Source organism: Perca flavescens, chromosome 3, assembly GCF_004354835.1.
Source record: "Perca flavescens isolate YP-PL-M2 chromosome 3, PFLA_1.0, whole genome shotgun sequence".
Taxonomy (NCBI): Eukaryota; Metazoa; Chordata; class Actinopteri; order Perciformes; family Percidae; genus Perca; species Perca flavescens.
In genome coordinates, this window is record NC_041333.1 from 17,708,862 (window position 1) to 17,734,248 (window position 25,387).

Below are 25,387 nucleotides of genomic sequence, written 5' to 3' on the forward strand. Positions count from 1 at the left end.
CAGCCACTGTGACTGTGAAAATGATTGGGATTTAATTAATTCCCCTCCACGGCTTATGTAAAGTTCATATTTCCCTGTTTAGACACAGAGTTTGAGAATCAATCAACTGAGTAATAGAAAAGGTAATAGGCTACGTGGACGGTGACAACAGAGATCTGCATCCAGCCAGAATATAAACTCATTATTATGTCACAACAAGTGTGTTTCACTTCTGCTTGCTATTCATTTGTAATGCAAAGATGTCAATTTATTTAGCTAAGAATTACATGTATTGTGTTGGTGCTGTAGAGCAGTATGAATACTTGCCATAAACACAGTTAGTCCCCAGGTGGAAGGACGACTGCTTTTGAGGCTGTAAGTTGATGCATTCCTACTATACACCAAATGTTAGTTTCTGATTTAGCCGTTTCAAAGCCTCTTCAAGACCAAGTTGAGCTAACCCAGTGTTTTTCTAGGATTTTTTTCTTGAAGTGCATGAGTTTTATTTTGCGCTGCCGGAAGATATTTAGCCTGACCGCTGACATGAGAAAGGATTTAGACGCGTATTTGTACACAGTTGTTGTTGTTGTTGTTGTTGTGGTTGTTGTCCACAGAATTTCTACACTTACATACAACACATGCAGCTTAAATTGCAATGTTCATGTAGTTTTCCATACTGGCATCATGTGTTACCGGGAATTTTATCTGTTTATCTGTTCGTTCATGTGGTTTATTCAGTATTGTTGCAGTTTCCACGTGTGAAAAGAGCTTGAAAACAATTCTGGTGGGAGAATATGAATACTTCTGTGATATGAAGGCTGAGTAAGACGCTCCATTGACACTTCCAAACAGTTCATTATGCTCCATATCAGATTGCACAGACGATTAATAATCTGAGTTTCAGTCATGTCTTAATCATTTAATTATTGCCTTATATATCATCTCTTTATTGTAGGGTAAGTAAGGTCTTGCAGTTATGATGTATTATTGCTGGTTTTGTAGAGGACCATCCATGCAGGCATCCACCTCAGTCCCCTTTTCATCACTGATTGAACATATTAATATTCCAGATCAGTAAAAATTGAAGTCTTGACAAGTCTATTTCCACTGTTTAAACTCAAAGCAAATTAATGTAAATATTTGATAAGTGGTTCCCTTAGTTCTTAAAAAAAACAACAACAAAAAAACATATACAGAATATTTTTGTCACCTTCCTCATAAAAAAGGAATTGTCACTTTTACATCTTGTGCTCTAACTTACTTTCTGAAAGAAAAGAATGACAAGGGCATTGGCATGCACATCATTGTCCATGAAGGGCATTCATAAATCATTTATGTCTAATTTTGAGGGTTAACAGGTTGGGACGTGAGGTCTCTTCATGTTCAAAACATATATTGATTGGGATTCATAAAGGGAACTTGTGTGATAGAAAGCATTCTGATTTTTAATAAGCACTGACATTAATGGAAACCAAAGCCAGCCTACGAAGATGGAAAATATATTTTAATGTTGAGCAGTTTTTGGTTGCCTTATAATAGTGGAGATGCTGTAGTCTGTGTGAGAGACTACCAGCAACCTGGCATGTTCAATATGTGAGTCAGGGCCTCCTTGCCTTATCACCCTAAACATAACTTTCCAACGATAGGGGTAGCTGTGGCTCGGAGGTATAGTGGTTGCCCCTCAACTACAAGGTTGGCAGATCAATCCCTGGCTCCTCCGGCCACATGTCAAAGTGTCCCTGAGCAAGACACCGAACCTCATTTGCTCCCTGGATGCTGTATGTATATGCTCCTAATACTTAGGATGGGTTAAATGTAGTAATACAATTTCAATACATTGTGTATGTGACGATTAAGAATTAAGTTTGATATTAAAACACACTCTGAGAAGGCTTGTTTACCATAAAATTATAAGACTTGAAGTTCCCCGGTCTCTTTTTATCTTTACAGATTAGCCAGACGGCAGCTGGATGTTTGTGTAAATGAAGACAATTTAGTGTAGTGTTCCACCTCCCAGACTCAGACCTGTGTATGTGTGAGGAGTTCTGGCGTATTGATTACTCTGTGTCAGCCCTATTGCCACAAGCTCTGCCTCTGAGCCCCATGTCTGTATTACTCAGTGTTGACAATTGTATTACAGCCTATTATCTTCCAAATCCCAGGGCTTGAGTCACAGCTTACTGTAGGGTCTTCTTTGGAAAGTTAAAATTGCTTTCTGGCTTCATACCTGACTTCCTTTCTATGCTCTATAACTTTCTTCCTGACATCATCCTACAATCCCACCTGGCTGCCACTGTCATTCCTCCCTTCCATTTCACATTTTCTTTTCCTCATCTCTTTACAGCTTACCTACTTTATTTCCACATCTTTATCAAAAACCATTAATGCATGCTTTGTTAATAGTGCTTCGATTAAGTGGGAAATTCTCTATTACGCTACTAAAATACCAGGATCTTTGTGGCTTGTGAGTACGCAGATGCGCCTGTGTGTGTGGATGAACTACTTAACACTAATGAGCTTGTTTAGTTCTAATAACTAAAATATATCAATTTATTTTAAACTGAGCATTTTCCTTCACTGTTAATTACTTTTCAGCTATAAATCAACACCAGAAATCCCAAGTGGCTGTTGGTCAGTGACCCCACTTACCCTGATGTCACACCTCTTTAACTTGCCATCACAGTGTGCTTAATTCAAGTGTGTATGCTCATGTGTTTTTAAATCCACATGTGCTGTTGTATTCTAACACATTCAGCACCTACCAGAAAGTCATTAGTGATATTTGGAGCAATATGTCCATCTCTTTGCGGTTGTAATCAGCCTGATGGAGGTTTCATTTTGATGAAGCACATAAATGTAATTGTATTCTGCTTATCACTCGGCCAGACAAAGAAATCCAGACAGGATGTTCAATACACGATTGAGCCGAGCTGATCGTGTCCAATGAAGATTAGCGAAGGAAACAAGTTGTTTGCTTCTATGCAGTTTCTCTTTGATGTTCTGTCATACAGGCAGGTGAGCTCTGTTATTAAGTCATAATACTTTAATTAGATGATTTAGAATATTTGGACACTGAGACCTCAATTAACTTTGCATTATGTTAATGATGAAGCACCTATGGGTGACTCTAAAGTTCTTCTTCCTAATGTTCTGTGCTGCAGATGATTTGAGAATCAAACTTACTTTATCTGTGTTGCTATCACAATATGATTTCCTAAACCAGATGGCTGTAATTTCAGTTTTTCAGCCGTTTATGCATACTCTATGCGTAACGGCTTTCATTCCCATCACAATGCAGAACACCCTGCTGATCCAATTAAATTGGTTGCAGAATTGACTAAATTCTTGCCTGGTCTGAGAGCAGCACAAAGAATTTATAAGACAACACTCACACTTACATTCCTTTCCAAACAAAATGGAACAAATGAAGATAAAAAGCAAGGCTCACTGAGACAATAAACCAAGTAAATCAAAGGCATTTTCAAACAGCACTTCACGTCGTTGGCCACTTAGGACAGAAAGCAGCTAAACAGGATTACTAAGATATCCTCCATTAAATATGATGAAGCAGAAAATGCTCTTTCAAAATGAAATCTGAATGGGGCAGCAGAATCTCCATCTTTTTGGTACAAAAACACAGTGAGCCCCTGTCACCATATATTCCCCAACTGCAGAGCTGAGCCAGCAAGGCTAAATCACCTTTGCTAGTCAGCATAGATTAAATGTGATTCGAGTTTGTTTTGATCAGGGAGTTCAAGGCTGCTTTCCCTTTGCATCTCTCTTATACTAACATAAAAATAAAAGTAAATGTGTAATATTAAATTATAGCAAAATGAACATGAAACAAATCTCAACATGACCATTAGAAGCCATTCATGACCATTAAAGCTATCCAGGCATTTCCTGTACAGTATATAGTGTATTATTTTCCTGCTGTGGTCCCTCTAACAAAGAGTGAACATGTAGTCTCAAAGTGGAGGGGTTACTGGGCCTTGATGATAAATACTCAGGTGATCGATGTGTAACACTCAGGGCTTCACTCAGATGAGCAGAGTTTAGATGGAGTTTCATCTCCATTATCTGCTGCTTCTCCCTCTGTATTTTTTTTCGTCTTCTGTGTCATTATTTAAGCCACCCACTCTTCCACCCAACCGCCGACTGCTGCCTTAAAGGTCCAGAAACCATTTTATGTTTCCCAACAAAATAATATGCAATGTAGATGCAAATCTTTTCAATTTAAAGAAGAAATCATATTTAAGAAATCTTTTTGACTTTTTTTTTTTTTTTTTTTTTGCTTTTTGTGTTTTCAACTGTTACATTCCTCCATAAAATTATGCTGGGATTTGAATGAATAGCTCACTGGGGGAAAAATACACTGTTTCAGATTCCAAACATATGCTAGTGTCTGCAATATTCATGGTGTTTTTGGCCTCCACTAGCCTCAGAATTATTCTGGGCATAAGGTCTCTGCCACACAAATAGGCTGTTGTTACTGTTGCAGGTCAGACGTAATTCTATGAATAATGGAATGAAATTGGTAATTTGTTTCCAACACTCTGCAGGAATGCTGCCATATTATTTTGATGTATGTGGCTATTAAATGCTTTCAAACAAAGCTAATTTATCAACCCCAGCATGCTAAGATATATGGTATGGTAATTACATGGCCATCTTGGAATGAATGTAACTAGCTGGCCACTGGGATTGATGAACGTGACCGCTTAGTGACCTACGCAGGAGAGATCATTTGGTCCATTCCAATTTTGCTATTACATCCCAGGTTCATAACAAGTCTGTAGGCATGACATTTGGTAATGCTTACTCTTTTCTCCTTCTCCTCTCCTCCTAACCCACGCTCTCTGGGAACATTGTAATTAAGAGGCTGCAGGAGGCAGTAGAGCTCAGCCTGAATTTGCGTGGCAATTGATACAAGCATGAAATGACTTATTGCCAAAAACACTGCATGAACATTCCAGCTATTAGGGGATAATTGTTGTGCCACAGAAATGGATTTCATTACAGAGTGAAGCCCAGACCGAGGCCTAAAGGTTTTACCATGTGATACCCTTCCCCCAGTATAACAGGAGGGGCGTCATTAATTAGTACTTTATCATTAGGAAAATCAATATGCAATTTACAGAAATGTTACTCAATCATAGGCTACTGGAGTCCGTCTGCTGTTCACAGGGCTGCCATGCTCGATAAGAAGTGGAGAGGATTTTTCTTTCTTTTTCAAATTGTCAATTATGATTATCACCACTCACGGCTCTATCTGGGGCACATTTTACAGAACAGAAGATAATGATAATGTCTTTACCATTTGAGGATACAGCAACCAAAGGAAATTCCACATGACTTTGTCTCTTTAAAGCTGCACTTATCAACATTTTTGTATTAACAATGGATCAGAATACATAATGACTGTGTAATGTGAAAGGGGTCATTCTTCATGACAAACCCACAAAAAATGATCACCAACTTTGCACACTTGCCCTCAAATCTGCAAAGCCTTTTTGCACCTTTCAGCTCATTGTTTCAGTTTTATGGCCCTCAACTTTACTGTTTGGTTCAGTCCCAACGCTTTCATCAGCCTCGTTTCAGTAGCAGCAAATCTTCCTGGTGAACATAGTGGAGCATTTAGCAGCTAAAGACAGTCAGATATTTCCCTCTGGAGTTAGTGGACACCAAAATCTGAGCTAGAAATAGTGTGAAACATACATTCATCAGGTGGACACAAAACACGACTCTTTGTAATTTTTCTCAACAAAAACACAAAACATTAACTTGTGTGACAGTCCTTAATGGCCCTGATTCATTGCAACTTCAGTAAATCCTTCAGACTCATTTGACATTATTGCATTGTTCCTTTACACCACCATTGACTGGTAGTTCTAATTTTGATGCCACTGTAACAACGTTCTTTAAACAGACAGACTCTTCAGATGACTCAAACTCATTGAAATACTGAGTTTTCAATTCTAAAAAGTGAGAGTATGAAGCAGCATTCCCTGCACAGCATGCATACATATTACAAAACTCCATATACCCTCTAACTTGCATTTGAAAGACTCGTCTATGGAAAGAACAACTCTAGTTGAGAATTCACTTCCAGTTATAGGATGCAGTACCATGCATGCAGCAGAGATACAGCCTGATTCAGTGGATGTCCTTGGAGCCTAGAGAATTGCTATAATCTCAGCATTCCTATTTATGGAGATGAGATCAATGCACAATGAGAAAAAGCTGAAAGGGGTTGCTGGATCGAAAGAGGTTTTTGCTTCATTTTGGATAACCTGTTTAGGATGGTGGATTTATAGAGGCAAATGCAAAGAAATATGTCTGCGTGTGTGGATGGCTAAGGGATGTGTAGGGGGTGGTGGGGTATGGTTCATGACAGGGTATCCCACTATCAGCAGCATCAGATCTCCTGGGATCTCATTATTCACTGCTCAAGCTGACTACATCATAACACACACCAAGTGGTCACACTTTCGGACATGTCTGTCAGTGAGTGTACATGTGTGCATGCTTGAATGGCTCATTATGTGAAAAGCAAGAAAAATCCCTGGAAGGATATAAAAATCCATAATAAAAAAGATTAAACAGACATGGAGAGAATAACAAAGGGCACAGAAATAAAGAATAGAAAAGACAGAGACTTTCAGATTGGGAGGTTTTCAGAGGGAGAAGGGCAAGAATTGAGGAGGTAAAGCACCAGTTTTTGGTTGGTTGGCTCGGGTCGCGGCTGCTGATTGATCTCCAGGTGACAGCCGGTGTTGGGTGCCCGCGGCCAGCCTGTCACTCCCTCATGCTCTCGCAGCGTCCTGCCCTCTCTCATCTTCGCTCTGTCGCTCTTTCTTTTCCTCCCCACTGCTTTTTAGGCTCTCTTAATCTCTCACCTTCTCCTCTCTCCGTTGATTCAACTTTTAGCTCACTCGCTCTCTTTATCCGTCCTCCTCATCATCATTCTGCTCCTACACCCTTTTCACCCCAGTTGGTTGGACAGTTGGTTTCTCTGCTGCTCTCTTCTACCCTCCAACTCTGCCTTTTTGTTCCCCCACTGCTGTGGACCAACTGTCCTCTGCTAAGAACCGTCCATTTCACACCACCTATTTAGTATGCAAGAGAGCATAATAGCTCCTGTGGAGGGATTTAGTCTGTGTGTGTGTGTGTGTGTGTGTGTGTGTGTGTGTGTGTGTGTGTGTGTGTGTGTGTGTGTGTCTGTGTGTGTGTCTGTGTGGGTGTGTCAGTGTCTGTGCCCTGAAAGCCTACGTATGCAGCACATTAGTTTTCTTCAGACATGGCCTAAGGATATTTTTGTGACCTTGGTCTTTTTCGAGTATGTGCATGTGTTGCTCAATTATAGGGATTCTATTTTTCCTGGGTGTGCACATACACGCTCCAGTTTGTGTTTGTGCCTGTGCTCGCATGCAAATGCACATGCATGCATACAGGCACCCTTGAGGGGCATGCTTAATGATAGGCTCGTTTGCACAGCTCTGCCTCTAATGATCTATTAAAGTACACTTAACCAGTAATTATATGGTCAGTCCCAAAAGGCTTATGAGGCTCTACAAGGCATAACTAAAGATACAAAAAGAAGGGAGATAAGCCAATGTGTTTTCTGTAATGCACAGGATAATATTATGGCCCCAACCCCCGATTTTGTCAATTTAAAATTTTCTCCTGATGTGATCAATTAGTTTGTTGAGATAGGGATTAAGTGTTCCTCAAGCTTTGCTGAGGAACATGTAGGCATAGACTATACTTCAAACACTTGACTGTCATTAACTTCTGTAGGTGTCCTGGCGCACATTACAGCCACTTGTATTGTATTGTATTACTTCGCCAGTATCAATATTTCTTGAATAAGAGGTCAGAATTACCCTATTTCTTTAACTGGCTGAACATTGTGATCTTGCATTTCAAAATCCAATCAGCTTGAAATTTGCACAAAGTAAAAGATGCAAGGTCAAGCCATAGCTGGAATCAAAATGTGTCTAAATCTATTTCCTTCAAGAAATTAATAGGCAGCGAAATCTAAAGGAGGAAAACATTTTTTTTAGCAGGCGGAGTTGGGACGGTAATAGTGACTAATCAGATGTTCACTAGTCTTGCTGTGTCAGACCTTTCTCTACAGCGCTGTATCAGCGATGGAGTGTGGTCTGGCTACATGGCATATCTCTTCAGGGATAGGGGGAAAAACATTCTGACTTGTTTGTATTTCTTTAAACCAATGGCAACTGCCCTAGGTGGCACAGTTTTTTCTGGAAGATGCATAGTCCCTAAGTGCATACAGTATATGCATTTTTTGTGTTTATAACTGCACACCACAGAAATCAGGTCCTGCTGTCCAAGACCGGTATCATTTACATATATTACATATATCTTTCCACTTGATTTGCAACACCCTAACTTTTCCACTCTCCGCTCACGTGATGTTCTTTTAGCTCATCTTGACAATGTTCACACTTACCTGGAATACATTTGTTACCGGAGTTGTTTGTTTTTGACATGCAGCAGAGGCACTCTGCTAAACACTAGCAAAGCTAAACATTTGGGATTTCCAGGTTTCTGTGGAGTTGGCACTGGGGATAATAGGCCTCCTACTCAAAGTCAATATCCACTGCTTCCTCCAGCCTTGCTCTACTCCAGGTCTGTATCAGTGCAGTCACCCACTGGTGTCTTCACAGTGGAGTGACTCATGGCCTGAGAGCTTTTTCCACCTACCTGCTTGTCAGTTATTCAGTCCACTGACCTATTAACTCTTTCTGTCTGAACGTCCATTATCTGATTTACCTAATCTCCTCTCATCCATTTTCCTCTTACAGGCATTTTTTTTCATGTTTCCTCATAGCCATGCCCTAGACTTTGTAAGCTTTGATATCTCCAGGAGACATTCATGATTTCCCTTTGGCTGAATAAATTGCTTTTTAAAAATAAGATTTTGGCCTAATCCTTAAAGCTGTTACCACACATGCAGTGGGTTTCTACATGGCAGGAGGTCTAAAGAGCAAAAGTAGCAGTTTTGATCATTGTTTTCAATTGAAAGATAATTGTTTTTCCACCAATTTATACACACCTCTAACTTCCTTTTCTACTTGGCCAACCTGTTGGCCGTTGTAACCCATATACATGCATGTATGAATGGTTTCCATTTGTTCTCCCCATGCTCTGTGCCTACTGGTCTTGCAAGACCCCATTGTCACCTGCCGCCTCTTTCCTCTGACACCACGCCTCTTTATTTTCTGCCTCACCGTCCTCTCCAACTTGTCTTATTGTCAGAGTCCCTGGCCTTGGTGACAGACAGGTAAACTAGGCTTGGTCTGGCTGTCATAGATGGCTAGATGGCACAACAGGCTGCCTGGCGAAGGCTGCCACCTGAGGGGGTACTAGGTTCTGACACCTCTATTAACCCTTAGGAAACATCCAATTCCACTCACACCACCTCCTCCTCCCCTTTCTACTCTTTCTCATCTCTATCTCTGCCTGTCCCCTGTCTGCTGTTCCCCAGACAGAGAAAAATCAGCTTCTACCAGAGCCAAATAACAAACACCTGTATTTTTCCTCTCCTTCTAACCTGGAGCATTTCAGTATGCCATGGATTTTTGTATCTCACTTTCTCAATTATCGGTTTCAATGTCTTTGTTTTTTCCCCATTTCCTGTCTCCAGTCTGTTTCAGGCTCTTTCTGTCTGTCTCTCTCTAATTCTAGCATTGCAATCCAGTATTCACACACTGTCCTTTATGTCATGAAAAGCATATTATGGCCAGTACAAAATGCATGGTTGTGTGCAGTGATGCATAGCTAAATGGTGAGAATGAACAAATTGCTGCAGCTTTCTGATGTCAATCAGCTGTAATAATGGGAATAATGAAAACTAAGTGAGGCGGATTAAATCGGATGTAAACATATTTGATTAACACATGCCCTTTTTACCTTGACAATGATTCAATGTATCATTTATTGTGAAAGTCGATTATACCAGATCATGGCAGAATATGACAGCTCCCATCTGATTCAGCTGCATTCACCCAATAATTTCTGTCTGTCTCTCTCTCATTTTTTTCCTGCAGGAATTCTCTTTACTCCAACTGGACGACGTGGTGGACCAACGAGTCAACATAGTCGGTTTTTCAGTCTTCAACAAAACTCATCCCTTCTTCCAAGATTTTGTGCTAAGCCTCAACCGCTCCTGGCAAGAAAACTGTGACCATGCACCCTTCGCTGGCACTCCAGTTAGTACACACAACACACACACACACACATGATCTCACACAGAGAGAGAGAGAGAGAGAGAGAGAGAAGACCAAGGTTACCCATGTCCAAAACAGTCCAAACAGGGTCTTCTGAGGCATTACACTTCTAGTATACTGCTGTATCTCAAACTCACCCACTAAAACACTTAGACACAAAAATGTCTCTGAAATATACAGGGATTCATCCAGTTAACTATTGAAATTGCAGGTGTTGCTGTAGGCAGTTGTTGTTTCCCAGACTGCTCATTAGCAGTGTTTGCTACCTTCCTTAATACATTTATAATGGCATCCTTCTTGTTAAATTTGCTTCAGAGGAAATGCAAAGCAAAAGAGTGTCTTACCTTTGCTGCATCCCCCCCTTAAATCATCCACTTTTCTCATCTAAACATTGTCTGTAGCTCAACATTTAACATACCATGCTCTGCGTATTTGAATTTGAACAGTCTCAAATCACCAAGTTACTGCTTACATGTGAATGACTAAAGACTGTTGTTTGTCTCATGCTGGCTCAACAGTTGTTGTTTTTACATTTCAGCCAACCATACTAGACAGAAAAACTGGCTCGCATGCACGCACGCACAAACACACACACGCACGCACACATGCTTGAACAGTTTGTATTCTCAGCATAACCCTGTCATTCTTATTTTATGAGATAGGCTTATCTGAGTTTTCTACATCAGCAAATAAAGTGTTGTAAATGACCAGCATAGACGTGATGAGTGCCACCCATTAGTAAATGAGCGCTTGTTTACGAGACCAACATTTTTGAGTATTATCTCACTCCCCAATAATCCGTCTCAAGGCTAAGCTCTTTCACCCATTTGTCCAGAAGTGTCAAAGCAGCTTCTGATAGTAACAAGAAGAACTTCACCAGCTATTAGATTGAATTCCTGCTCTCGGAGTCTAGTAAATCTTTCTGTATTATTCCTTACGTGTCAATAGTGGAATTCATTTTCTCCTAACACATATCATTATAAATGAATTAATATTAAACCATCAATATTTCCATAATTTTATTAGTTTTAAAACTAATGTACCTATCTTTATAACTAAAAAGAAAAATATATTGATGACAATAGAGGAAACTAATGATTAGTCAATAGGTAATATATCTGCCTGATTATGCATATACATATGAAGTTAAATTTATATATTTGAGCTCAACATCTTTAAAATAATTAAAATAGCAATGTCCTTGTGAAAAACATGATGTGAATAATTAGAAAGAACTGCTAACAAATACAACAAGAACAACACATCTGGATGCAAAAAAAAATCTTAAGGGCTTCATTAGGAACCAGAAATTCAGTAAAGGCATAAATTAAATATTTAATTACATAAAATGAATGAATGATTCCCTCTCTCTCTGTTTGAAGTTAAAAGAAAGTAAAAAAAAAAAAAAAGAAAAAAAAGCAAACGCACACCCATCACCCCCTTCTGCTTAACACAAGCTGGGCGGTAAAACAGGTTAAGAATAGTTTGAACATAGCATAAAAAATGTGTTTTGCGCACAGCAGGTCACCCGGATACTTCTGAGCCTACGGCAATTAGGACTTGTGACTAATTAGCTAATAACTAGAGAGAATAAAGGCTGATGAAGGCAGAGCAGGAAAGTGATTAACTCATTTAGACATGCACATAGATAATATGCTGTCTTTTCATTAAAAGTAATTAGGTCTGGAGGAAATGTAACTGTGGGGCTCATACATAGAACAAATGCATACAAGTAACCTCTACATGTGTAGAGCTGAGACATTTAATGCATTCAAAGATAAAGGCGCACCATGCTAACTGATCATAAAAGTTATTATACTGCCTTTTAATATCTTGTAATTGTGTGAAGATATTTATGCTCTCAAATTAGTATCAAGGAAAGTAATCGCACAGGGGCACAGATAGTCATCCTTATCTTTATAAGACTAACATGTCAGTAGGTACACAAGATGTGACTGTATTTGTGTTAGAGAACATCAAACAAAACCAAAGGCTGAAAGATATGTATTATTTTCTGTAAAACAGGTCTGTAACAGAGGAGCTGCTATATGCCAAGTGAAGACTTCTCCAGATCACTGACCTTATGTTAATGAAAAAACTTTAAAAAATAAAAATAAATACATCTGTGAGATAGACTTTACGGCCACAAAACGTCCCCCGAACATTTACAGAGTTAGATTGTGAGACCTAACTCAGTCTTGTCCCTTTTAGTATGGAGTTGTCATTTGCTAATGTACAATGGCTTCTGAAGCATGTAAACCTTTGTAATGTGTTTTTGTTATCAGGCTCTATTCAGTGCAATTTTGCAAGTCACTGTGATTCTGCATATCATCGGCTGAGACTATGGGTCTCATGTAAAAAACACTGATGTCAACAATTTGGCCTGTACAAGCACATCTTTTCCTATTAAATCCTGAATTTATTCTAAGCCACTAACAAAATTTACGAAAGATCCAGACCTATTCTACGAGGAATGTAGTACTTACTTTCTGGAGGACTTACTCTATGCTACAGAGAATAACAGTGAAACTAAGATGAGTTAATGCCACGCTACTATTTGCTTCAAGTCATAGATATTGTTAGCTACGAGTGTAATATAATTAGTAACACTGTTACACCACTTTGCCATTTACTTTTTATTGATGCAACCACCAAGACATTATTCCCATATATCAAACCTACAATGCATCACCTCGTGTTTGTAATGTCTTCACAGGCTGTTTGTGTACACCATATTGCTCTTAATGTGCAATCCACCAATTACTTTAGCCAATTCAAGGTAATACATCACAGGTTTGCAGTTTCATGGCCTATTGTAGTTCTCTTATGCATCACAATCCCTCCCTGTATCAATATCCACCAAACATCAGGGCCATTTCATCTCTATTTCCATTACACAAATGTACCGCCTTGTATCTCAGACAATCCCCTAGCTTCTAATTCAGGCCATCATGGATTTTAATCAAATGCACATAGCAGGATGTAGTGGTAGTGACAAGGAGACTGTTTGTACAGGGGTGATGAGAGGAAAAGCTGCCTTTCCCACTGTTTTCTGGCCCTCGCTGAGAGAAGCAGGCGGTAATTGGAATGGTCAGGGTGTGCCAACTTCATTGGGGATAAGAGTAGGAAGGACAGCGTCTCGGGAGAGAGAGAGAGAGAGAGAGAGAGAGAGAGAGAGAGAGAGGGGGGGAGAGAGATGGTTTTCAATGCTGTCAGCAGATCAGACTTTCTAATGATCTAATGCAATAATCTCACTGCCACTTCAGGGATGGGTTAACCCCTTACTGACCGTTAACCACTGACATGTTACATTTGCAGTTTTTGTGCCTTGAGTTTTTTCTGCTTTTAGTGTGTGTGTGTGTGTGTGTGTGTGTGTGTCAGTGTGTGAACGCATAATGTACTCACCTTCTTCCCTCCCTCTGCAGCTCTCCTCAGCTCTGCTCTTTGATGCGGTTTACGCGGTGGTGGCGGCGGTCCAGGAGTTGAACCGTAGCCAGAATGTTGGCGCCACTCAGCTCTCCTGCAAGTCCTCCAAGATCTGGGAGCATGGCACCAGCCTTATGAATTACCTGAGGATGGTAAGATTGCCTCTGCTGGACATCATGAAAATAGACGACAGGACTGACTACTTAAAGGAATAGTTTGACATTTTGGGAAATGTGGTTATTTGCTTTCTTGAGTTTGGTGATAACATCGACTCCACTCTCTTGTCTGTACAGTAAATATGAAGACTGGAAAACGGGGGAAACAGCTAGCATGGCTCAGTCTACAAAATCCACCGACCAGCACCTTGAATGCTCACTCATTATTATATCTTGTTATCTCTCACTAAAATATTCAATTAACATGTAGAAAGTAAAGCGGTAACAGAATAAGTGAGAAACTAAATAAGCAAAAACACACAGGCACAGTGACCTTTTGGTTTTGTTATCATGAGTTTGCCAGGCAACCAGCAGAGACTGGCACATAACCGCTAGTAAAACCACAAATCAATCACAAAAGTAATTTCTACACGTAATGTTTTAATTAGTAAGCTTTAGAGGTGCTGGTAGGTAGATTTTGTTACCTGTATCTGTTCCCTCCCCCGTTTCCAGTTTATTATATTATTTATTATTATTATTTATTATTATTATTATAGTTTTACACTAAACTAAGCTAAGCTAACGAGTTGCTTCATACTTACTGCATATAAATGACAGAAACGATCTTTACATTCAACTCTCAGCAAAAGATTATATTTCCCGAAATGTCAATCTATTTTTTCAAGATCTTTCCTGTTTTTTGTGTGTTTTTGTAGTTCTGTTTCTTACTTAGGAAATGGCATTAATTAGATAATATCAGATAGCCGAGCTTGTTGAGATCTTCATGATTGCTTCACTTATGTTGCATATTAATTTGTTATTTTAGAGCCTAGATAATTTCACTGACAGCAGATAATAATGTGACGTCTGTGCTCTCATCTTCTTTATAGATATGCTCCCTATCCACTAGGTCAGTTTATCTGAGAGACAATAGATAAAGATGAGCTGTCAGTGAAGAAAATGTGTGATCCTATTACGGAGAAACGGCTGTAAGTGATTGAGCTATCGAAATACTTAACCCCTTGACGCCTGAATTTATTCACAATTATATAAACAAAATATTAGGTGTTTCTGGCTCCAAGCTGATGCTAAATTAAGTTGAGATTGTTAATTTGTCTATAGCATATGGAATAGATATAAATTTAGGTATGATGCAAATTAGCGACAACAGGCATTATGGTAAAATTCTTTACAAAATGGTAAAATTAATAAAACACATAGTAGATTTCATTCATGTCACAAAGTTGTTAGAACTTCTAAACTGTAAATGATAAATACATGGATCTTGACAACGACAAGAAAGAAAACCCTCTCCTACTCCCTAACATTGACAGTAGTTTCTTTAGGGTTAGGGGTAGGGTTAGGTTTAGGGGTAGGATTAGGTGTAGGGATAGGGTTAGGGTTAATTTCGCTTACGTGAACCGGATGTATCTCCCACTTCAACCGGTCCTACGAGAAACCAGTGCATGCAAAAGGTTCCTAGGTATGTATCGCATGTAAACAAACCGGCATTGGGGGGAATACACACGCTATCTCGCCTGCAGTCGGAATGGAAGGGGTTTGATGCAAATTAGCGACAGTCGGCATTAAGGGGTTAAATGCGGCATGGGTTCAATATCAGTTTGTCTTTCTCTCTCAGAGAAAGAAGACGTGACTAATGGCTAGTCTGTTTTGCCGTAAATTGAACATATCCCAGCCTCGTCTTCATATTATTATTCTAAATCTGACATTTCAAAAGGCTGATACTGAGCCAGTAGTGCTAATGTAGCCCCCCATCATATCCATAGTATGTGCTGCTCAGAGGAAAGCAGGCATTTTTTTTCTTTTAGACGGCTTTTAACGTGTTGCTGTCTCTGTGTTGGATAGGTAGAATTGGATGGTCTAACAGGCCACATTGAATTCAACAGCAAAGGTCAGCGGTCAAACTACGCCCTGAGGATCATGCAGAACAGCAAGGATGGCCTAAGGCAGGTAAAGTAACTCCCAGTCTTATAAATCTGATGGTGGTGTTATCTGTTATCAACATAATCACATGCTATGGATTCAGATAGCATTAGCGCAACCTTGCTATAGCATAAAGTACATGTGTGACATTGAAAATTTAAATATAAATAGTGTAGTATTTCAGAAGTGATTTACACCGATTCCTCCATTTTCTCTCTAGATAGACACTGGCCATAATATATGCCTGCTATTGCTGAACACAAAGCTCTTCAGCACAGTCCTGATCTCAGTAGGGCACTACTTCTGGCAAATGTTCCAGTCGTCTTTTATAGCAGTGAGTTAACTCAAGCTGGATCGTACAGCAGGGAGCCATGATAACACTTGCTCAACTGACATCTTTTGGTACATACAATCCCCATTATCCTGCTATCAGAAGTGTCAAGGAGGACAAAATAAATTTATCGGAATGCCTGTTTGAAGGTGCAAAGATGCATATTTCTATGGAAAAATAATTAAAGTTAAAACAGAAGTCAGTAGGTGTTGGCTTTGGTGCTGCTGCTGCTTTTACTGGTCTGTCTGACTTTGGATAAATATTAGATACATATTTGAGGTTGTGATTCTTAATGGAATACAAGAACAATTACCGTAGTAATATTTAGAGATGCACCAATAGACCGGCCGGCGACCGGAATTGGACGGTTTTCACGTGCTCGGCCGTGACCGGCAACTGGCAGGTCAGTCTGACATATGCCGATTTCATGCCGGTCAATGCTACAATTAACTGACAACATAAGTTATATGAGTTACAGTTCACAAGGACGCACGCACACACGGACGCAACAGCGTTTCCTTTCTCTCAACTTTTCCGCCGTTTAGGGAACCTCGTGAATTAACCTGCAACATGTCAGCTGTTTGGAAATTCTTCAGCGTGTGTGCAGAAGATAACAAGTTTGCAATATGCAACACCTGCAAGGAAAAAGTAGGGCGTGATGAGGGACGACACCAAAAAGCAAAATCACATTTCTTTGGTTGGATATTGGATGTAAATCAATACCAGTCACTCCAATATTGCATATGTGGAAGCTTAAGCTTCCTACACAAGCAGTCTTGTTGTGCTCTTTCGTTTAGTGAAAATACTCTACATGCACCACAGGGCTTTGCAGTCTATGCCCGGAACCACCCTGCACAATCTCTGAAACTGGTCGCCCCTGACATTTCTTTGCCTCAGTTTCACACCAGGGAACAGATACTTAACAATTTCTTCTAAATTGAACACATTTGCCAGGATTACAAGGACTGAAAGTAGTCAGTATTGAAATATAAGTGACGAGAGGCTGTGAGCAGCTTTGAGTACTATCTGTTAATGAATGGATGGCAGAATTACTGGTGCTCTTGTGCTATGGACTGGATCAATTGCTCAGGCGTTTGTGGTATTATAGCAGGTGTTTCCAATGTTTCATTTCAAGGATCCACAAATCAAAAATATCTCAGCTCTCTAATATCTGTCTGAGATTTATTTATTTTTTTGGTAAATGATAGATGTACAACCCATCATCACAATAACACTCCCAGACATTCTCTTATTGTAACGATGTTTTAATAATGATTATAGAACTGAGAACCCTCTGGCGGAGAACTGACATTTCCTGGACCCCACTTTGGGAACCAGTGACCAGGAGTTTAGCGAGGTAGTTGGAGACAAGAACATTGCTTCAAATCAAAGACTGGCTGGGGAAAATCTCTGTGGGAAAAGTGATTGCCCAATACTCTCCCATCCATCAACAGCATCTCCAAATGCTCCAGTGGGGCTGAGCCGTCACCAGCAGTAAAAAGCTATGGTTGATCTCCCAGGTAAAAACAAAATATAGGTTTTATGGGAGGGGAAAATAAGGGGTCAAAGGTAAACATCAGCACAAAATAGCAGAAGTAATAACTGGGTAACCCTAGGTTTCACAATATTTATCAGGTCAGGTATTCAGGTCTCTGTTTTAGCTACAGAGTGAGACATTTCACTTCTGTACCATCTTTTGTTTGCAGTCGCACATGCGCAGTAGCTAGGTAAGGATCATAGATCAGCTAGTAAGGTCAGTTAGGGACCGTTCGGTATTTATGGAATGGACCACCGGAGGAAAATAGGGGAGGGTCATGTCTTTTTATTCTTTGTTGAGGGGAGGGTCATCCAAATTTTTGTGTAGTGACTGTGATGCTTGTATAGGACTTGCTGGATACACCGTGACTCTATTTGTGGATCTACTGATCGCTGTGGTTTACTTTTTTTTTTTTTGTGTCATTGGATTACTGCAAAATACATATCTTTTTTCTCAATGTGTCTTAACGTTTTATGGTGTGATTGCACTTGGTTTCTGCATTTGGAGAGGCATCTCAACAGACTGTAGGTCCAACACTGAGTATTCACTGTTACATTTTAGTTGAATTTAAGTGTCGGGGCATTCCGCCACCGTCAGTTCCAAGACAGCCGTGCCGCAATTGGATTTCATAAGGGCGAATTGTTAAATTGTTACAATGTAATTTAAAATCTGCTAAAATAAAATAAACATATGTTTTGGAATATAATGTTAAGCTTCGGAAGCTTTACCTATGTGCTAAAATATACAATGACTGAGGAAGCGTAGTGACGAGTCCATAACAACCAGTTTGTGTGTTGAATGTTACCCAGAGTGCTTTGCTGAATGGTCTCAATGTTTTGTTTTATTTCATGTGAATACTAGTTTACTAGAGGAGTAACTTAGTAGTTGAAGTAATGCAGTAATGCAGGAAGTGTGCATTTAGTTTCCATGCTTATTGTGTTTCCACAACAATGTTAGTGAGTAAATCTACTGAAATGGCCCACCAAATCATAACAGAGGAGTGTGATGTGTAAGATGAGAATGCAGAGGTTAACTCATGTATATTATGGCTGTATAAAATCAAGTCGCATCTGTACATCTTTGCTAAGCCCAAACTAGCATGTAAGGAGAGGGTCATGCCTCTTTTTCAATTCATTTTGTTGGGTCATAGAAAAATTATTACTTGTGAGGGGAGGGTCAAGTCTTTTTAGCCTAAAGGTCCCGAAACTCCTCCAGTGGACCCTTAAATAAATAACGAACAGTCCCTTACAAGGCAGAATTAGCTGGGAGACTTCTTCTAAATGAGGGCGCACTTCCAACTTTGTGTGGAATACCTGCAGATCAGGGACATGTAAGTAGTTCTTCTGTAGATTATGGTGAACTTGTGTGTGTTGTAGCAGTGTTTTGCCATTGAGAATAAGGTAGCATGCTAGTGGTTAGCCACCTCGTCTTGGCTACTGATGTAGAAAGCCCTAAAGATTTTGAACAGCTCACCCAGAGACTGAAGGCAGAAGACATTCCGAAACCTGTATCTCACTCAAAACAGCATGGATGGTTATTTTTCCAAGTTTGTATGCATGTGGAAGCACCCGAAACACAAAATAACACCCCAGATCCCAGAAAAAAATTGATTTTTTCATGATATGGGCACTTTAAACCTCCATTTTGTACACGGATGTGTTCTGATAGATAACTCTGTACTGTAGAAATGGGAGATAAATGAGACTATATTGGTGAACCAAGTGATGGGAAAAATGCACAAAATAAAGTAAAGAAGGAGGAAATGTGTATCGATGAGTTAAGTAATAATGTATTTTTGAGTTCTTCTGCCAGCCCTGCTTAAAGAAATAGCACGTTGTTGTTTCCATGCCAACACAGTATTCAGTCACACTGCATAACAGTACTTGATATTGTCTGTGAGTAACAGTATTTTAGGGAGTTGTTGTTATACTATTATGAGATACAGGCAAGACAAAACGTTTGACAGCACAGAGAGGAATAACTGAGTTTCATTTGGACCTTTCAGTTGGGATGATATCCGTGAAAGAGGGGATTGCTTCCTGCCTGAGTGTGAGAAAAATCTTACCTAAACAACCAGTAAAAGAGTCAGACAGCAGCCCGTCTGCCTTTATTAACCTTGTCTGCATCTCCCCGTGTCCCCTCTTTATACTGGCACTGGGCCAGTCAAGCAGAAGGATAATGCTAGCAGTCCTAATGTGATGATTTCAACCAGAAGTATTATAAAGCAGCCCTGCCAGTTATGTTAATGGGGAGAGGCAAGGTGTGAGACAGGGGCCAGGATGAGGGTGTTGTTTGTTTTGTTGACTAACACCTCCCGCGTGCTGTTGGGTTGGGGCTGCTTCAGCCAGGCAGACACTAGAGGTGCCAGGGCCTTGGCAGAGATAAGGAAGGTGGCTCACTGCCCACACCCACACTCTCACACACACACACACACACACACACACACACACACACACACACACACACACACACACACACACACACACACACACACACACACACACAGAGAGTTTAAACAGAATATTTGCAAATCAACAAATGACAAGTTATTTAAATTGTTTTGATTGGTTTAAACAGAGTAGTAGCATCAAGTCTACAACTCCCACACTAGCCAGTAAATGCACATAGAAAAAAAGAGAAAAGAACACCTTCCATTATCTTCCATCCAACATTTTCTGGTGATAGAGAGCAATGAGGCATGTTGCACACAGCCGCCGACCTCCATTTCTGTACCTCCACTTCCACTTTCTTTCCTTAGTCGGTAGCACCCACCATCCTCTCATCCAGAGCCCTGTGGTTGCGCTATAGATCGGCTCACATGTGTGACCATCAGCTCCTTGGGGGTTCAACACTTTACAGCCAATCACTGTCACAAATTGAATTTCTTTGGCAGGCATTTTCACACATTAGAACAGTTTCCTGCTGCTCTGTCTGCTCGGCCTTTCTCGGTTTCATCCATCTAGAGATCTGTCTACCTGTATCTATGGCCCTGTTTACACCTGATTTTAAAATGCATTTTGGTATTCCGACACAAGTGGAGAGCCGAGACATATTGCCATTCAAACCTTTGCCTAAAGAGCATCCATTGTCAGCAGAGTCCAACACATCCCTTTCCATAAGGCAAAACGATGGACGTCCGACTCGTCGTAAAGTGAGCACGTTATACCATGTCCTGCATTGTTGACGTATTTTCCGGTTACGTCCTGTCAGTGACACGTCAGCACGCATTAGCATTTACACAGTCAATATCCATGACGTTCCACTTCCGGGATTGTTCCATTGCCATCGGAAATTGCGCGGGATTTCACTCAATCGGCCGGATGTCCGGTACTTTGCGCTTTCTTTGTGTTGGAATTTTAAACTCCGGTCGATTTATGAAGACTATGGTTAACTGCTCCTCAGATCTCTGCTACTAGTATTTACACTACAAAAGCAGACTGAGCTCATAAAGTGGCGTATGTATGACATGCCAATTCGTATGCCATTTTGCCATGTTATCAAGACGCATAATCGCTTTTTAGCGTGTTTATCAACGCAATTTGCCCGCCATCGACCTACATTACAAGTGAATTTTCGCTGTAGCGAGTAGTATAAAGGGACGTAAGTCCGCGGAAGGGAGAGCTGGGATCGCGTCCCGTGTGTGGTGATTTTCAGCTGTTTTTTTTATTTTATTTTATTTATTTATTTTTAAGCCTTCCTCAATGTTTCTTTCCTAAACCCAACCTTTTATTGTTTATTTAATCGTTTTTTTCTGTGTTTTTGTAGCTTTTTTGTGTTACTAAAGTTCTTTTCCTAAACCCAACCTTTTTTTTCTTTTTTTTTATACGCGTGTGACATTGTTCTCGCGATAGTAAGTCACGTTCTCGCGATAACAAAATGTGTACAGATAACACGCCATTTGGCTTTAGGAAAGTGCCATGGTTGTTTACGCAAAGTCATGATGCCATGTTGACAAAATATATGCGGTCACCTCGGCAAGTGGTTTGAGTGATCGGAACACTATGCATCTTTGTGGCTGTTTACACTTGTATTTAGCACCGTCCACTTCAATCGCCCAAGACGCATTTTAAAACCAAGTGTAAACAGGGTCTATCTGTCTGTCTGTTTGTCTGCCCGTCTGTCTATTTAGTCACCATCACGGATTGTTTTCTGCATTACTTTATAACCTAATGAATAATGAGCACCAGTCATTGAATGTGCTTTGCCTTTGCATCTTTAATGCAACTATTAGCCGTGACCAGAGTATGAAATCATTGGTTGTGCTTTAATGCTAACGATTTGAAAAAGTAATGTAATAATGTATTTTTACAACAAACCTCTACATCTGTAATTGTGAGAAACAGTGAGTCTGCACTGGTTCTCTGCCTGCTAGTTTAGGACACTGCAGCAAGGATTTTATAAAAAAAATTAATACCCATATCACACAGGTTCTAGACAACTTTAGGATTGATGTAGTGTAAAAAAGACTTGTGGCTGCTCAATTATTAATGCTCTGCATTCAGAACTTAAAATCAGAAAACTAGATACTGTTCTTTTTATTTCTTTTCTTTGAAATATTCATTACTGAATTATTATATAAGTGCATATTGACCAAGTGTGGTCCGATGCAAAATTCATCACAATGATATAAAATATGCTATAATATAATCTGAAACAAATCCAGTAATTGCTATAAGCTTGAAAACAACCATTTCAGATGACCGTTCAGCCAGTTAGCCTAACTTATTTCCAGAATATGATGTGGCTGCATTACGCAAAAATCTTTTATTTGTTTAGTTTTGGCAGGCAAAGTAAATTTTGCAGCTGCTCCTGTGCTGGCTGCCAGGTAGGCCAATGATGATGGAGTAAGAAGTTGGCATTGCATTGTCCGTGCTCTGGCCGAGGCACTACTGGCACCTGTAACCAACAACAACCCACAGAGGAGGCAAGAGATGCAGGTGGACACAGAGAGAGAGGAAAAAAGAGAAATGAGGGAAGAGGATGACAGGCGGAAAGTAAATGAGACAGAAAGAGTGTGCAAGTGAAAAATAGGATCGAAAGAAAAGAAGCAAGGACAAAGCTATAAAACTATATTATTATATATAATGATATTTCTGCATTTCAAATATCAGCTGTGGCTTTTTTCTTTTCTTACCATACTGATTTAGCAGTATAGTCACCACATCTTATACTTAAGGCAGCAACATTGACCTTCACTTCTATTTCATGTTGGAATGACAAATCATATTAAAGGAATATGTTGTAATCCTCCATATCCGTTTGCTATGGCTATTCACTAGCCAGTGTAATGAGCTAGATAAAGGAGACTAATACAAAAAAAATATCTTGGCTTGTGTGTGCGAATGTCAACGTGTTTCTGAGTGTATATTCTCCAGATGGTGTGAACACCAGGGGTATGCGCTAAAACAGTATTATTCCAGATATATACAGATGGATAATATAACTCAACCTGTTCCTCTGAACGCGCAGACTGCATTCTCCTCTTCAGGAACATCAAAAGACGGAGCAGTTTTCTTAACTCACACTCTTGTTGCTAGAATGGATTATAACATTTTCTGTTTTGGGAAGATCAGAAATATAAGAGTCATTTTATTGTGATACTTGGCTGTGGCAGCTGTAGGACCGCTGACTGATCTATCTGACATAAGTTCACAGTGTGTATGTGCCGCCGTGTGACTGTGTGTGGTCATCTGCATGCATGCTTTTATGTTTACACTTCTAGTTTGTGTGTGTGTGTGTGTGTGTGTGTGTGTGTGTGTGTGTGTGTGTGTGTGTGTGTGTCTCAGCGCTTATGTGTGTGCATTGATGGGGTTGGTGCCAGCCCCCACTGCCTCTTGGCTCTTCACACAATCACACACAATAAGGCCACCAACATCTATGCATGTTTAACAGAAGCACGTCTTTTCCAAAATAATCATTGCAGCCTGGCAGCCAACCGCACAATAGCACAAACCATACTGACAGAGCGGTCCAGCCTCTGGCCTCTGTGGACTGGCCCTCATTTTCTGCATGGAGCTCATTGACAGCAGAGCGCCTGTTAATGGAGGAAGCTGTTAAATGAGTAATTATTGCAGTTTGGGGTAGGCAAGCTGTTGCCTGTTACAGCGCTTGGCTCTGTTGTTTGACAGTGTGTGAGAGTGCAGAAAGTGCAGAAGAGAGGGTGCTATGTAAGCTGCATCAGTATGTTCCTCTGTTTATGTATATTTGTGCGTGTGTGTGTGTGTGTGTGTGTGTGTGTGTGTTTGCATGCACACACACACACACACACACACGTTAGTCTCGGTGCATTGCAGGGGGCTGCAAACACTCTTGGCCAACTCCTGGAGAGAAGGGAATCACTAATTAAGTTTTATAATGGAGACACTTAATCACAGTTTTGGTATAGACACCACCTGAAAAAGGGAAGAAAGAGAAACAACAGAAACAAGGATTGTTTTTGAGCAAAAGGGTCAGTTGTAAAGACTGTAAAAGGCTACAGAGCAGGGAGCCGGTTATAAGTAGGTTACCGCAGGACACGCTGGCCAGAAGTGGAAAAGGCCAACTCCAGCATGACTCAAAGCAAATTGTTCTCATTAATGAGTCTACAGGTGCTTTGAAAAATGCTTTGCAACAAAAATGCTAGCTCACTCATAATGTGTTTTTATGAAGCCTGCAATGTTGTTACCATAGTCTGAACTGAGTCGAACTGCCATAGCTATAAAACAAAGGTCAAAGAAGCATGAAAGAATCCCCAGTGACTGGGACTTACAGCACTGTAGTTGTGCCTGAAGGTGCACATTTTCTCTCACTTTGTTTTATGCAATCTTCAAACTCTGCTTCCCTGATCTGAAAACTGTGATCCAATCAACATTACTTGAAATCATGTTTTTTTCCCTATTGCTTCCACTGAAGTAATAGAAATCCCTCCCTGGGTGAATGTGCAAGCTACCTAAACAACCCCTGGCATATTTACTAAAATAGAAAGCAAGTGTCCCAACTCATTCCTATTTATCAGGGTAGATAATATTTGCTGCAGCATTACCAAGAACGAATTGCTTAAATACAAAGAACTGATTAGGTTTCTGGCTCAGGTAGAGAATACTATAGCCATGTTTGACACGGCAATCAAATACATTTAGATTATTTTGCCTCATTTCCCTATTCCATTTATTCGGCCGCCACAGCCCAAACCATTTGTTTATCTGATGTAAATAAACTGGAGCTTTGGTTGCAGTACACTTTCTTTAACCTTGGATGTTGATTTTTTTTAACTGTGTCTTCCTCCACCATTTTAGTCCCATGTTCTCATTTGTGTGCATTTGTATGTCCCCATGGTGCATCTTTGTGAAGAGATGCCCTAGTACACCCTTTACAATTTTCTCAATTATTATTTTTTAATAAACTTTAGTCCCCAGGTGTCCTTGTGTCAAGGTCTTCAGAGGTGGAGCCAAAGAACGGAGGTGGTGTAGTAAGAGGGGACCCTTTTTATACTCATCTGCTTTCCCATATCTGAGGGAATGCTGAGTGCCTGGAATATTTTAGACACACACACACACACAAACACATACTGCATAGGCACCACTTCAATTTGCAAAAAATTATTTGAGCTGTGTTATTTACACAAGACATCCTCCAGTTAAAGGGTGAAAGTGCTCGTTCTTTCTCTTTTGGATTGGATTTATTTATTTCCTGTCAGCGCTGCTCCTATGTTTATTACAACAATCTGCTTTTTCCTTCCCCTCCCCTTTTCTTTGCTACCACCCTGTCTCTGGGAACACTA

At 40.2% G+C, this 25,387-nt stretch overlaps 1 protein-coding gene across 1 annotated transcript in view; it reads left to right on the forward strand.

Annotated features, from left to right (window-relative positions):
• The window catches only part of grik4 (glutamate receptor, ionotropic, kainate 4), a 327,233-nt gene that overhangs the window by 251,720 nt on the left and 50,126 nt on the right, over nucleotides 1-25,387 (forward strand). The window contains exons 11-13 of the mRNA XM_028573124.1: nucleotides 10,056-10,217; nucleotides 13,661-13,813; nucleotides 15,683-15,787. Coding sequence (XP_028428925.1) covers nucleotides 10,056-10,217; nucleotides 13,661-13,813; nucleotides 15,683-15,787 — 420 coding nt within the window. The remainder of the gene's footprint in view (nucleotides 1-10,055; nucleotides 10,218-13,660; nucleotides 13,814-15,682; nucleotides 15,788-25,387) is intronic.